This window comes from Cyanistes caeruleus, chromosome 2, assembly GCF_971803275.1.
Source record: "Cyanistes caeruleus chromosome 2, bCyaCae1.hap1.1, whole genome shotgun sequence".
In the NCBI taxonomy this organism is placed as follows: Eukaryota; Metazoa; Chordata; class Aves; order Passeriformes; family Paridae; genus Cyanistes; species Cyanistes caeruleus.
In genome coordinates, this window is record NC_141702.1 from 68,786,957 (window position 1) to 68,799,908 (window position 12,952).

General features: G+C 36.1%; 1 protein-coding gene and 1 long non-coding RNA gene across 11 annotated transcripts in view; one reads left to right on the top strand and one right to left on the bottom strand.

Moving 5' to 3' along the window:
• Positions 1–12,952, bottom strand: part of RYR2 (ryanodine receptor 2) — a 378,221-nt gene that overhangs the window by 235,116 nt on the left and 130,153 nt on the right. For 8 of the 10 annotated variants that reach the window (XM_086877711.1, XM_086877709.1, XM_086877712.1 and 5 more), the window contains exon 4: positions 8,155–8,175. The exons of the other annotated variants lie outside the window; for them this stretch is intronic. In XM_086877711.1, coding sequence (XP_086733837.1) covers positions 8,155–8,175 — 21 coding nt within the window. The remainder of the gene's footprint in view (positions 1–8,154; positions 8,176–12,952) is intronic. 10 annotated transcript variants of the gene reach the window in all.
• Positions 692–10,321, top strand: LOC147654891 (uncharacterized). The gene is made up of 3 exons (XR_015283353.1): positions 692–808; positions 1,684–2,551; positions 5,773–10,321. It is a non-coding gene; the product is annotated as an uncharacterized LOC147654891 (long non-coding RNA).

Sequence of the window (12,952 nt, forward strand, 5' to 3'; positions counted from 1 at the left end):
CTAAGGCCAAGCCTGAAAAGTTACAGATCATGACCTGTGAGGGCCACAGCTGCAGGCAAATGGCCAGCACAGAGGGTTCTGGACACTCCTGTCATACTGTTCTGCAAGAACACCCTCCAAGGTTTTTAGACCTTTAAATCTCTTCTTAGCTAAAGGAGAGTGTTTCTTTGAAAAACATTAACTCTCAGCTTGGGAAAAAAAAAGAGAGAAAGAAAAAAACCAGCAGAAATTATGTACTTCACATATGAAACAGGCTTGTAAGACAAGAAATTTCTTAAACGAAGAAATTTCTTCATTCTCAGCAGAGGGAAGGACTTTCTGCTCCTGAACACTTGCTCTCTGTGTCTCAGGACAATTGTGTACATGAGTTTCCAGACTAAAATTAGCAATTCAGAATGCATATATGAAAATTAAACAGATAGAAAACACATAATTTCAAATTTCTTAAAGCCATTCTAACTTCCTGTAACTTCCTGTCCTGGTTTTGTCTGGGACAGAGCTAACTTTCTTCCTAGGGGCTGGCACAGGGCTGTGATTTGAATTTAGGAAGAGAACAGTGTCAGTAACACACATATTCTAGTTGTTGCTAAGCAGTGTTTATACCAAGTCAAGGACTTTTCAGGTTCTCTTATCACCCTGCCAGGGAGTAGGCTGGAAGGCACAAGAAGCTGGGAGGAGACACAGCCGGAACAGCCAACCCAAACTGGCCAAAGAGATACTCCACACCATCTAGAGTCATGCTGTGTATACAAACTGGGGAGAAAGCTGGCCTGGGGCCACTGCTCAGGAACTGGCGGGGCATCAGTTGGTAAGCAGTGAGCAATTGCATTGTGCATCACTTGCTTTGAATATCCTAATTCTTTTTTCATTATGATTATTAATATTTTGTTTTCTGTCCCATTAAGCTGTCCTTATCTTAACCCACAAATCTTATATTTTTTTTCCTCTCAATTCTTGCCCTCATCCTATTGGTGGTTGGGGAGCCAGTGACCTAGCAGTGTAGTATTTAACTGTCTGCAGATTTAAATCCCACCAGTCCTTTCTGGAGCCCAAAATGGGGCACAATGGGTTGAGATAACAATATATCTGACTATAAAAATTATTTATAAGCATTCATTTTATTAGTTTATTAGTCTCTGGTCACAATATTGATTTATTTGCTCTCAGAGTCCATGGAAATGTAGAATCATAGAGTGTTTTGAGTTGTAGGGGACCTTTACTGATCATCTAGTCCAAACCCCCACAATGAGATGTGGGGGTCATCTTGAACTAGAACAGGTTGCTCAGAGCTTCATCGAACCTCACAATGAATGTTTCCAGGGATGGGGCATCCACCACCTCTTTGGGCAACCTGTTCCAGTGTCTCACCACTCTCATCATAAAAAACTTCTTCTTTACATCTAGTACAGAATGAACGTTAATCAAGATTAAAACCACCACCCCCACCCCATCACAACAGGCTTTGACAAAAAGGCTTACAGCTGCTGTACATGTTCTCAAAGTTGAGCTAGGTAACATCTTGTGGTGTATGATCTCTGCTGTGCTGTTTATCACCTCTGGGGGCTGGATTAAGTCCATTATGTAGTTGTTTTTTATAAAACTGCATTAGGATAGGATAAAATTGAATGTTGTGAGACTAACCTGGAGTTTGTATTCAGCACTGACACCATCTCTGTTTTCCAGGAACCATCTACTGGAAACTAGTAATAAGTACACCTTTTATCTTTACTTCAATGAGAGCCAATCTATGGGGGAGATACCCTCCTCCATCTTCTCCAGGCTAATTACAACAGTGCTTGAGAATACTGAACATCCTCAGGAAATTCAAACCAGCATGTTCCTATTGCTAGGGCTCCTGAATGTGTTTCAGGTCTTGTTTATGGTTAAACAGCTATTTAAGAATACCACCCACAGATCTGCACTGAGGCTGAATAATGATGAGTGACAGGGTGTGTGGGATAGAATAGGCAAGTGCCTAGGACAGTAGTCACCTCCAACATTTTGGAATTACACCTCTGAAACAAGTGCAGAATCCTGAGAAACTAGTAAAATATTTGGGAAAAGTATTCTGTCATCCTGGCAATTCCAGAAAGACACAAATCATAGGCCTGACTTAGGCCTACTGAGCCCTGTTCAACATTATTCAGTACCTTCAAGGGGCAGAGAAAGTCTCTGAATTTGATGGCAAAATTATAGGCTCTATGGCTACCCCGCCAGCCCTGACAACAGGCACTGCAGCTGAACCAAAGAACCAACACATGCCAGTATCAGTCCTCCCAGTACACAAAAAATAAATATTGGAAGCAAAAGTGAAGTCATTTATTAAGGGATGAAAAAGCGTCTTCTAAGAGGGAGCAGGAGGAAAAAGTGGACAAAGCAGACTACTCCAAAGCAGGGCCATCACATGAACAGGAGGAGAAAAAGAGGCAGACACGGATAAGGGAGAAGAAAGAGCAAAGAGCAAAAACTCACAAATGCCAGCTACTGGATCTTTTTCCCTGAGTGAACTGTGAGATGTGTAAAAAGATTTCAGCTGCTGTCTACTGTCTAGGTAAGCCCATTGCCACTTTGCTTCTCCTTGTTGGGAAAATGGGAGCAGGAGCCTGGAATTAGAGGGTAAGGAAGCAAAACAGCTGGGATTCCTTTTCAGCTAATGAAGCATTGACAAAGTGGTTGGAAAAGGGGTACGAGTCCTTAGGTTCATGAAGGCAACTTCTGTCAGACGTGAAAGAAAGGTATCCCTTCAAGAGCGTGTCACCTAGGCAAATGGACCACCATGGAGAAAGGTATCCAATGCCTGAGGAAATTAGTCATGCTGGAGGTAGATGAATTGGCTGGACAACTCCAGGAACACAAAGAAAATCACAAAAAGTGAGTAGTCAAAACTATTGCTAGGCCTACAAGGGCCTTCCCCACAGAAAGTTGGATGAAAGGGTCAAATGGACTACACTGGACTGTGTGGATCCAATGGTCTGGCTCATCAGACCCACAGCTGTAAAAGGTTATAGTAGACACCAAAGTACAGTTGTAATACCTTCAATTCCCATTTGTATTTCTGGAGTGACAGGGGGATCCCAACAACTGACTGTACTGGAGGTCAAAGTGAGCCTGACTAGGAATGAGTGGCAAAAGCACTCTGTTGTGACTGGGGTGAGGGCAGTGAGTAAGCAATGAGTACAGTAAATCCCGTACAAGTGAGACCAATGCATATTTGATCACTAAATGCCCTGAAAATATAACTTTTTCCTTCACTTGTTAAAGAAATCAGTGTCCTCTAATTTTTAATGCTGTTTCCCTCATGCCCAATTTTTTCAGAAGTTGGTAGAACTGGTAATTGAATGTAACCAACAACAGGATAATCATATTCCTCTGATTAAGTCTTCAGCTGCATATGCTATCTGACCTTTCAGGGACAACTACTTATGTGAGTGCTCAATTTCAAACAAATACTCTCATGGAAGAACTAAACTGAGCACTCAGCAGCTGGAATACCTGACTGGTTTGGAACAGGACTTGAAAAAGGAAAAGAAATAAAAAAAAACCCTTTGCAGAGTTTTAAAACATTGTATTTGAAGAATGTAACACCTGTGATTCTATTCATCTTCCTAATTATTTCCTCCTTTTCAAAATAAGGCAAATAACTGACATTTAAAACCTACTGAAGGTTTTTTGAGGACACTAAGGATTTGTTTTTAATGTAAATATTCACAGCTGTTTGAAGTCATTATATTCCTTGGCTCCTTGGTCAGCTTTCAGGTAGCTTATCACTTACTATTCTAATTTATCATCACTTCACCCTAATTCTTGGGCTTTCTGGATAGGTGCAAAGAGAAATTATTTTATTTGGATTTTTTTTTAATAGGAAAGTTGCCAAAAATCCTTTCATTTAGAAGTCATCTCCTGACTACATCTTTTGTACCATTTTTATAGTGTTACATTTGCTTATGCAGAAATATTAGATCTTTACACTAACCTATCCAACAAGTATCGAAAACAAGTAAACTGAGACAGTTTGCCGTAATTCATCAAAATTACTACTGTTACATAGAACACTGCTTGAAAGTCTCAGATCTATAATAGTGTCTGAGGGAGAAACACCAAAGAAACCCTAGCATACATTTGGAAATGCTACTATTTGATTTAGATAAATTTTAATCAATTTGCACACAGATTTCTTTTGAAATTAAAACATGTACTTAGAAAATGTTTGTATTAGTTTCTTTTGCTGATGTGAATTAGACTTGGGCTGCAATTAGCATCCCCTAAAATATACAATACACTATGAATGGAATTACAGATGTGATTGAAACTATCACTGTAGATGTGGCATTTTAAGAAGCATTTCCATAGTCACTCCATTCTGATATGCCTGTTCACTTTGACATCAAACAGTACTATCTCACATTTTCCTTCAAGGTGTGTATTAGAACGGAGTTCTTGGCATATAAAACTGAGTTAACACTGCCCATATTACTCCCTACATTGAGCCACTTCTGCAGTCTATGTTACATCTAAAATTTGAATGCAAATTCTTTATATTGGGGGATTAAATAACATATTTTCCCACAGTAATATGAAAAATCAATCTATATTTAAGCAAATTAACTGTGAGCAAGTAATTATAAGAAAAAATCGTCCTTATATAATTCATTTAATGCTTGAAAATCATACTGATTATAAAGTACTGATGTACAATTCATTATTTTAATAGCATTGAAGATGTATTACCTGAATCATTTCCCTTGATGAAGCTTTGTTTTGTGGCTCCAACCTCTACAAGAACCCTAGGTTGTTTCCTCTAGTCAAAGTCCATTTGTTGTATTTATCCAGTCCACACTATCAAAGCAAGTATTTATTCACTATTTCTCAGCTTAGAAGCCTCTGTAACAAAAGCAATTCTTTTGAAAAGTGGCTGAAGTGCATTTCCTTACTCTGCAAGTTTCTTTTCTCCAAATAAATTGAAAATTAGCTTTACTAGTGGCATAAAACTGATCTAACATAGTAACTACTTGAGGGGAAGAGAAAAAAAATTACCACTGCCCTCAGTGAAAGAGGTTTCTCTGCCTCAAAAATTTAAGACAATCCCTCAATATTATAATTAGCATAGCTTTGCCATCAGCCAGGGTAAACATGAAAATTCTTGTACCTTGCACTCGGAATTTAAGAAGCAATACACTTCAATTCCTTTCAGGTAAAAAGCTCTTCAGAGTAATCCCTCCTGAAAACAACAATTCTGGGTGACTCTTAAATTTTCAAAATAATTTACCAACTGGATGTAGTCAAATGTGTAAAAAAGGCCAAATTATCACATGCTAGAGATACCCAAGAAAATTTCTTATCCTTACACTGAGACCTGTTGCAGAGCTAAGCAGTTGTCCTGAAAGCCAAGGCAGATACACAGGTGCTTTTATGAGTACATTAAGTCCTGTTGTATGCAAGTATACAACACCTCCCTTGAAATCACAAATTTTCAAGCACATTACTAATTCACAGACACTTTATTTTCCTTATTTCATAAATACATTAAAAGAGCAAAAAATGTCAGGGAGATTAAAGTAATTCCTGTCACTATGAGTTAATTCAGTTTCATCTTACTTCATTACTGTCATTTTCTCTGTAAAGAAAATACATTCAGGGTCTTTTAAATTTTGGTTCAAATTGAATAAATCCCTTTGATCAAATACTGGGGGTTTCCCACCTTGGCAGTTTTATAAAAAGCAGAAAGCCATTTTCAGATATGAAATGGTAACCAGCATTCCTTATTTCCACTAGGTTTTATCGGGCAAGATGTCTTTAATCTGCTTGATTCTGCACTGAAGCAGACCAACAAGCCTTCACACTCACACCTGCTCAGAGACAAAAGGATGAAGCCAAGAGTTCAACAAGTATATTAAAGCCATTTAATTTGTACCCAGCTTCAACTGCCAGCACATCCCTTCAGTAGAATAAAGATTTTGGAACAAAATCACAAGAAGAATTATAGTCAATTGACAGAAGTACACAGGAACTGGAGTAATTTCTTCTAAAACTTTCGTTAGTACACTTTACAGGCTGGAACAGCTCAGAAGTGAATGACTTTAGCTTATCCTTTGAACAGCATGAAACTGCTTACAGCAAGGTTCAGCTACTAATTTGCTCATTAATTTGACATGCAGCTTCTCTCTGGGCTTGGGCTTTAAGGTTTCCACAGACAGATATAACCAAATACACTGGCATTAACCTTGCATGTTCTATACTGGAAAATGGCTTATCAAGAAATACATGGGTCAGAGTGAGATGTCTGCCTCAGTGACCATGCAGTTTACAACAGCCAGCTTTCTACTGCATTAATTCATTACACCTCCAGTCCGCCAAAAGACCTCTGGGAACACTCTGCAATTACAGAGGGACTTAAAAGCTGCTTTACAGGCCAGACTGAAGCTTCATCTGGGAGAGAATAATTTTATGTATGAAGTAAAGCCATGTGCACTCTATCCCCATCAGAGAGGTTTTCTGTACTGTAGAATTTGTCTATTAGCAAAAGTCTTTCCCAGTGTAACTTGGAATGACACGTCTAGCTTTGCTCTCATGAGAACCAGTTCTTTTTTAATGGTTTAAGGACACATTTTAATGAAGCAGTCTTTCCAAAGGAAGATTTTGATGTTACTAAGTTATGAATTAAAAAAGAAAAAAAACACCACAAAAATAGCAGTTCCGATTTCTATTTATGCAAGTAATACTACACTTTCCATGGAAAGATTATGAACACTTCAGTCAAAAATAAGCCATGTCAGTGTCACCAATAAACTTCTGGCATATAATATTCCATGCGTTGCACACTAAGAGGAGAGGTGCCTGTATAGTACTGAACGTGATTTTTATTGCTGTTTTTTTCTCTTTATAGCAAAATTCTTCACAGGAATGAAACAACAGAATCTAAAAGATGTATAACCAAGCTTTCTCAATTGTAATTAAAAACTGGATGAAATAAAAAGATAACCTGACCATCAGTATGTCTTAAAAATACTTAAAATCAATTTAATAACAATTGATGGTTGTCATAAATACCAGATCCAAAGAATATGGATATTATACTGTTATACTGACACAATTAGCAAAAATTAATACTTAACTACAGTTATTGTTTCATAAATATTATAAAGGTCTACCTATGTGACATGACACAGATATTTTTGAGTACAGTAAAAACGGTGTTGAGAAGTCTAAGCCACTATTTAAACAATGTACTTACCTACAGGAGTTTCAGGCAAGCTCTAACTTGAGTCACTACTTACTATAAAGATGTAATAATCACAGATTAAATTCTGTAATTTCTAGCTGAAATAAAATGAGACCAATGCTATAGTTATGTTATTGGCCATATTTCACAGGATATCTGAGGTTGTCTCTGGTCATCTGCAGCCCACACTATGCATTAAGAAACCAAGGACACCTATTATAGTCCAAGCTTTCAGAGAGACCTCTAATATTTTCAAGGTGAACAAACAATTCTACACACATTTTATGACCACTAACTCATACATAACACAGGTGTTAGAGATTACATTGAAGATAAACATACATAAATATGTCCCACAGAGGGGATTTATATCAGATTGCTAAACAAATATGTATGGCATACACAGACACATTAGGAAAGGCCTTAACAACACATTTAGCAGAAAATTGTGCTTTATTTGCTAAGATCTAGGAAATATTGTTTTACTCTGTAGCGGCTGTTCTCCATCACTAAATATATTTTGTATATTTACAGCTACACACAGCATCACACATTATTTATTAGTATTAACTATCTTACTGTCATGCAGTTTAAGATTACAGTGTCTATACTGGAAAAGACAGGGTGGGTTACAGAATGGAGTTATAACATTAGACAGCAGGGCTCAAAACTAAAAGGCAATAATTATACATTTATATTACATGATTCTGTGTTCAAATTTGAAGATAAAAGTCATTGTGGTAACATGAAATTTGGTAGGACAATTCAGGAGTAACCGGATTTTACATGACCATGTATTCACTTCTCTTTTTGGTTTTTTTTGAGCCGTGCAAGTTGAAGGGTCATGAACACACAGGGTATCAAAACAGACAGGTTAGACTCAGTGGCAACATGAAACATTTGGGATCAAGTGAATAAAAGACAGAATCACATACCCATTTTTCCACATCAACTAGCTGTAGAAAGAAAAAGCAAGAAATCAGTAAATCTCTTTCCTTAAATACAGCACATCAAAGTCTATTTTGAAGTTAACATTTCATATTTTCAGAAATTAATCTAGGAAGAAAGAAAATTTATTCTATTCTATAGCTTCTAGTAATGAAGATATTCTCCTGACATCTTCTCTTTAAAATGCCAATATCTCACTTTCTGTCTTTAATTTGTAGAAAGCACTTCAACTTCTAGAAGTAAAAAATGTCCATCTAAAATCAGATAACAGGCAGCAAAGGAAGACTGATGCTGACTAATTTCCACACTGTATTCAGTACCAACCAGTCAAAAATGCAGAACACAGTATCCTTCAAATCGTATCTCCATTTCCTCTTGAGTAAAGCTCTGCCACTAGCAGATTTCACTCACTTGAAAAGATTTCACTGCTGCTATTCATGGTTTGCCATTTTAAAGAATGCCATAAGTACTAAAAGTTAAAATTAGGGGTACCTGTCAAAGCCTCACCCTACAACCTGCAGCATATGAGAATATCTTGCATAAGAACAGCAAACAGCAATAAAAATGGCATCCATTTCTTCTATGGGGAAAGTGAGAATAACTCCAAAAGCTTAAGGTTTTATATTAACAAAACTGTTTCAGGACTCATTAAGGAAACAGATTTTAAATTACTCTCTCTAAAAAGTCTTTGGACTATCTTACAGTCTCAGAAATGATTGAGAATATCTAGTAGAACACATTTCAGCTACTAGAACAGTTAGCATGCCACTACCTATAAATACATAGCTGGCACTGAGAGCAGTATATCTGGAGAGATATATCTGGAGATTGGTCTCTGGACTTTGCACAGAAAATGCTGCAGAATATCATGCTTTCAGTGGTTTTACTGCAGGCACATATTGACCTTTTGTTGGCAGATGCCACATAAAAGTTCAATAATTTAAGATAGCTTAGTGCAAAGCAGGAGCAATTTTCAAAACCAGTAATATCTAGATGTCAACTTGCTTGTGAAATTACTGTAACAAAAGGCCATGTATTTAGGTCTCATCTGTTAAAATAGCTCCATTCAAGGTAAACTTCCTCACTTTTAATATACATTTCAAATAAAGAGTAGTTTTATGTCTTTGTTCAGTGCTGCTAGTACACAAAATTCCCTTTTGCCCTCATTTATTTTTTTAGCAATCTTTACTGTGACTTTCATTATCAATCATAACTGCAGAAATGCCTCCTCAAAAACAGCTAAATATTTTAAAACTGATACAAGATAAGAAATTATTTGATAAAATGTTTGCAACTTATAAAAGTAAGCAATGATTTAAATCTAAATGCAACTATACTGTCTTAAATAAAAAGGAGTAAGGAATAGTCAAGTTAGATTTATGTACAAGGAGTTTTATTTATTAATTAGTAAAATTATTATTTATTATAGTTTTATATAAAAACTACAAGTAGTTTCTCTTTATGTACAAGTTTTATTACCTTGCCTTTGATACATCTTTTGCTTTGTTAAAATTGTATATGCTCTGGAAACAGCACTAAAAGCAGTTTTTCTGTGTGACAATGCAAGAAAGAGGTGATGATGCTTTATTGCCCTGCTCTGAGAAGAAATTGCTGTCCCACAGTGTAAATGAACAAGGCAGCCTCAACTGTTATCAAAGAACCCAATCAAAGCTCAACAGCCATTATCAGCTTTACAATTAATTGCCTTATAATTGCTGAATTGTCCATTTACTTCATTTTAACAGACACCAGTTAGCTTCATAAGTCATGTGTGGTATTTTCCAGGTATTTATACACTGCACACACTAATTCTGCATTGGTATATTCATGGTTAAATAGAATATGTCTCAGGACAGCCACTTGAGCAATGTATGTACACTTGTCAACCCGTACAGTTTGACATGGGAAAGACCATGAATTTATCCAAAAAGATCTGATTTTGCAAGAGTGGCATAGTGCACAGGACAGAAAGATCTTCCATTCAAAATTGCAGCTGTATTTTATAGGCTTTCTGTGAGCTTCCTCCCAGGTCCTGCTGTCCTCGCATTTCTTCCATGAGTTCTCTGAGTAACTCAAGTCACAGGAAGACATTCCTTTCTTACAGACCACCTTATCTAAAGTTCTAAAACTTGTTTGTATAAACAAAAATAAAAATTTTGTCTGCTTTTGGAGCCTGTTCTGAAAGACTTATGACCTGGACATTTAGCATCCCATTTGGAGGAGCAAAAAGACATAAGCATGATAGAATCTTATATTTACTCATCTGGAAATTTCTAGGAATGTAGATTAGGTAAATCCAAAAATAAATAAGATTACACATATCCAAGAGTAATTGTCCTAATGTAGACAAAATAAATGTAAATCTCACATAAGCAAAAATGAAACAATGGATACCTCAGCTTAGCACTTTTTTTTAAGATCTAGGCTATGATTCAGAAAACAGGCAAGCAAATCCTTCACAGCACATCTAAATACAGATTCTGTTTCACACTGACACCTCCATCTTTTGTCTGTCTTCAAGACTAGAAGCCATAGGAACACTTTTCCCATGAATTTCCCAGCACTCATCCAAATCCAGGAAACAGTAAGATTCAAAGTTTCTGTTGCTATATATGCATTAGTCATTAATCCAAGGGGAAAACTAAAAAATAATTAAAAACCTATCAAAACAAACAAACAAAGAATCCACATACACACCAGAAACTGAACAAACAAACGAAGAAAATCACAAACAAGCAAACATATTCTAACATTCTCTTCTACCAGACCACATTTTGTTACCTCTGTTTTTTGGAGTGCTTAATGTTCCTTAGACTTGAAATTACCTATTCTTACCATAAATTACTCAACTCAGTAAATTGTTGAGTTGTCCACCTGTTAAGATGTATAGAACTTTCAACTGGTCTAGGAAGGTTTAAAGCTCAGGAAGGGTTGGGGATATGGGAGGTGTCCTAGTTTAGGGCAAGTCTGGGAGAGAACCAGGCAAGGACTGGCAGTCACTTCTTAAGTTCTCTCTCACTGTGGCATCTCAGAGTAACTGCTTCATTTCAGTCATACATTATGCTATACACAGTCCAAAAGAACAGTACAATTTTTTATTTTTTTTTTTAAATAAAGCACAGGAATTTTTGTCTTGTCACAAAAAAAATCCAGATCCGTGGAATTCAATAACTTTTCTTCATCCAGCTCATCTTCTCTCCTGACCATTAAGTCACATTCTTTGGGAAAAAAAAAAATTTAGTTAGGTATATACTGATTTTTGTCTTTTAATTTACCCAAAGAACATCTGGATTTACATTTCCTCCAGGAGAGGATGCAGGATCCATATTAAAACATATATAACTCAAAGGCAGTGTGCTACTTAGAAATATTTCCTCATGTACTTGGGCACTCAAAAGATTTATTTTTTTTTTTTTTTTTAAAAAAAAAAAAAGGAAAAAAAGAACATGACCCTGTCTAATGCTAGATATCAAAATTTAGTCAGTACACTGCCATACAACAATTCTGAGTACAGGAATTATTATCTTGCCATGAGAACATCAATTAGGAAAAGATTGAACGATATAATATCTGTGGAATTTATTTAGTGACTGAACTACTTATATTACAATAATCATTAAACATAAGTTAATGAGTAAAAATTATGACATTTGAAACTAGGGAGTAGTAGATAATAAAATGGTACAGCACCCATATATCTGGCTGTCTAAAACATACAAGTAGTGCTATAAAAATAAACCAAATGATTCCAAGTTTTGTTCTAAGAATCAAGCAAAAGACTAAAGGCAGCATTTAGAATTATGTAATAATTTCCCTTCTTGAACTAGAACACCATAGTACAGAGTCTTAGTATTTCCCTTAAAATTTCATGTAGCTCTAGTAAGAACTCTCAATGAAGAACATACAGCCAAAACCTAATAATTTACTGCTATGCTAATCCAGAAACTTCAGAGTGATCTGCACTTGCTGACTTCTCTTCAGAGGCACATCAGAACTCTAATCTTTTCAGTCAAATTTTCATTTTAAATGCATTTAATCCAAACTGGGAAGCTGGTTTTTTCATCACTTGTCCCAAGCACTGCAGATACCCAGAACTACATTAAGCAGACATAAAAAGCAGTTAAAAGAGCAGGAATATTATTCCACTACCCTTGCTTTCTCTTGCCATAAGGAGCCATGAACTAAATAAAGAGAAATAAAGAGGGATCTTGTTGGCACTATGAGGAGTCATTCACAAACTCATTTTTTAAATTTGACAAAAATTAAGCTCATAGAACATGTGCTGAAGATCTATTAATACAGAGGCATTAATTACAAGTGCAAAAGCTGCAAAGTAAGCTACTTTAAGCTATGAAAACAACCTCCCATTCCTAATTCTGGCTTCTGTATTCTGTCCTCTTTCGTCTTCTTGAGCAGCACACAAAAACACCAAGGAATTTTATTTCACAGTGTATAGAAGAATCTCAGCTGGCTATGGCTAATCACATTCTCTACAACTATTTATGAGAACTGCCATGATACTTATAATATATTGCCATGATCCACAGATGGGATCGTGACTGAAATCTCAATGAAGAAATGTATAGCATCCACTAGTAGTTGTTATATCTTCCCTTGCATTGAAACTCATTTTTCTGAGCCAAACTCTTAATTCAAAAATCACTTTTTTTTTTTTTTTTTCATTTCTCTGTTGTGGAAATTGAGAACATATAACAAAATCTTTGTCTAAAACTTTAATAAAGATAAGCAAAGTGAAAATAAGTAGAATTGAACTAGATTCCAAAT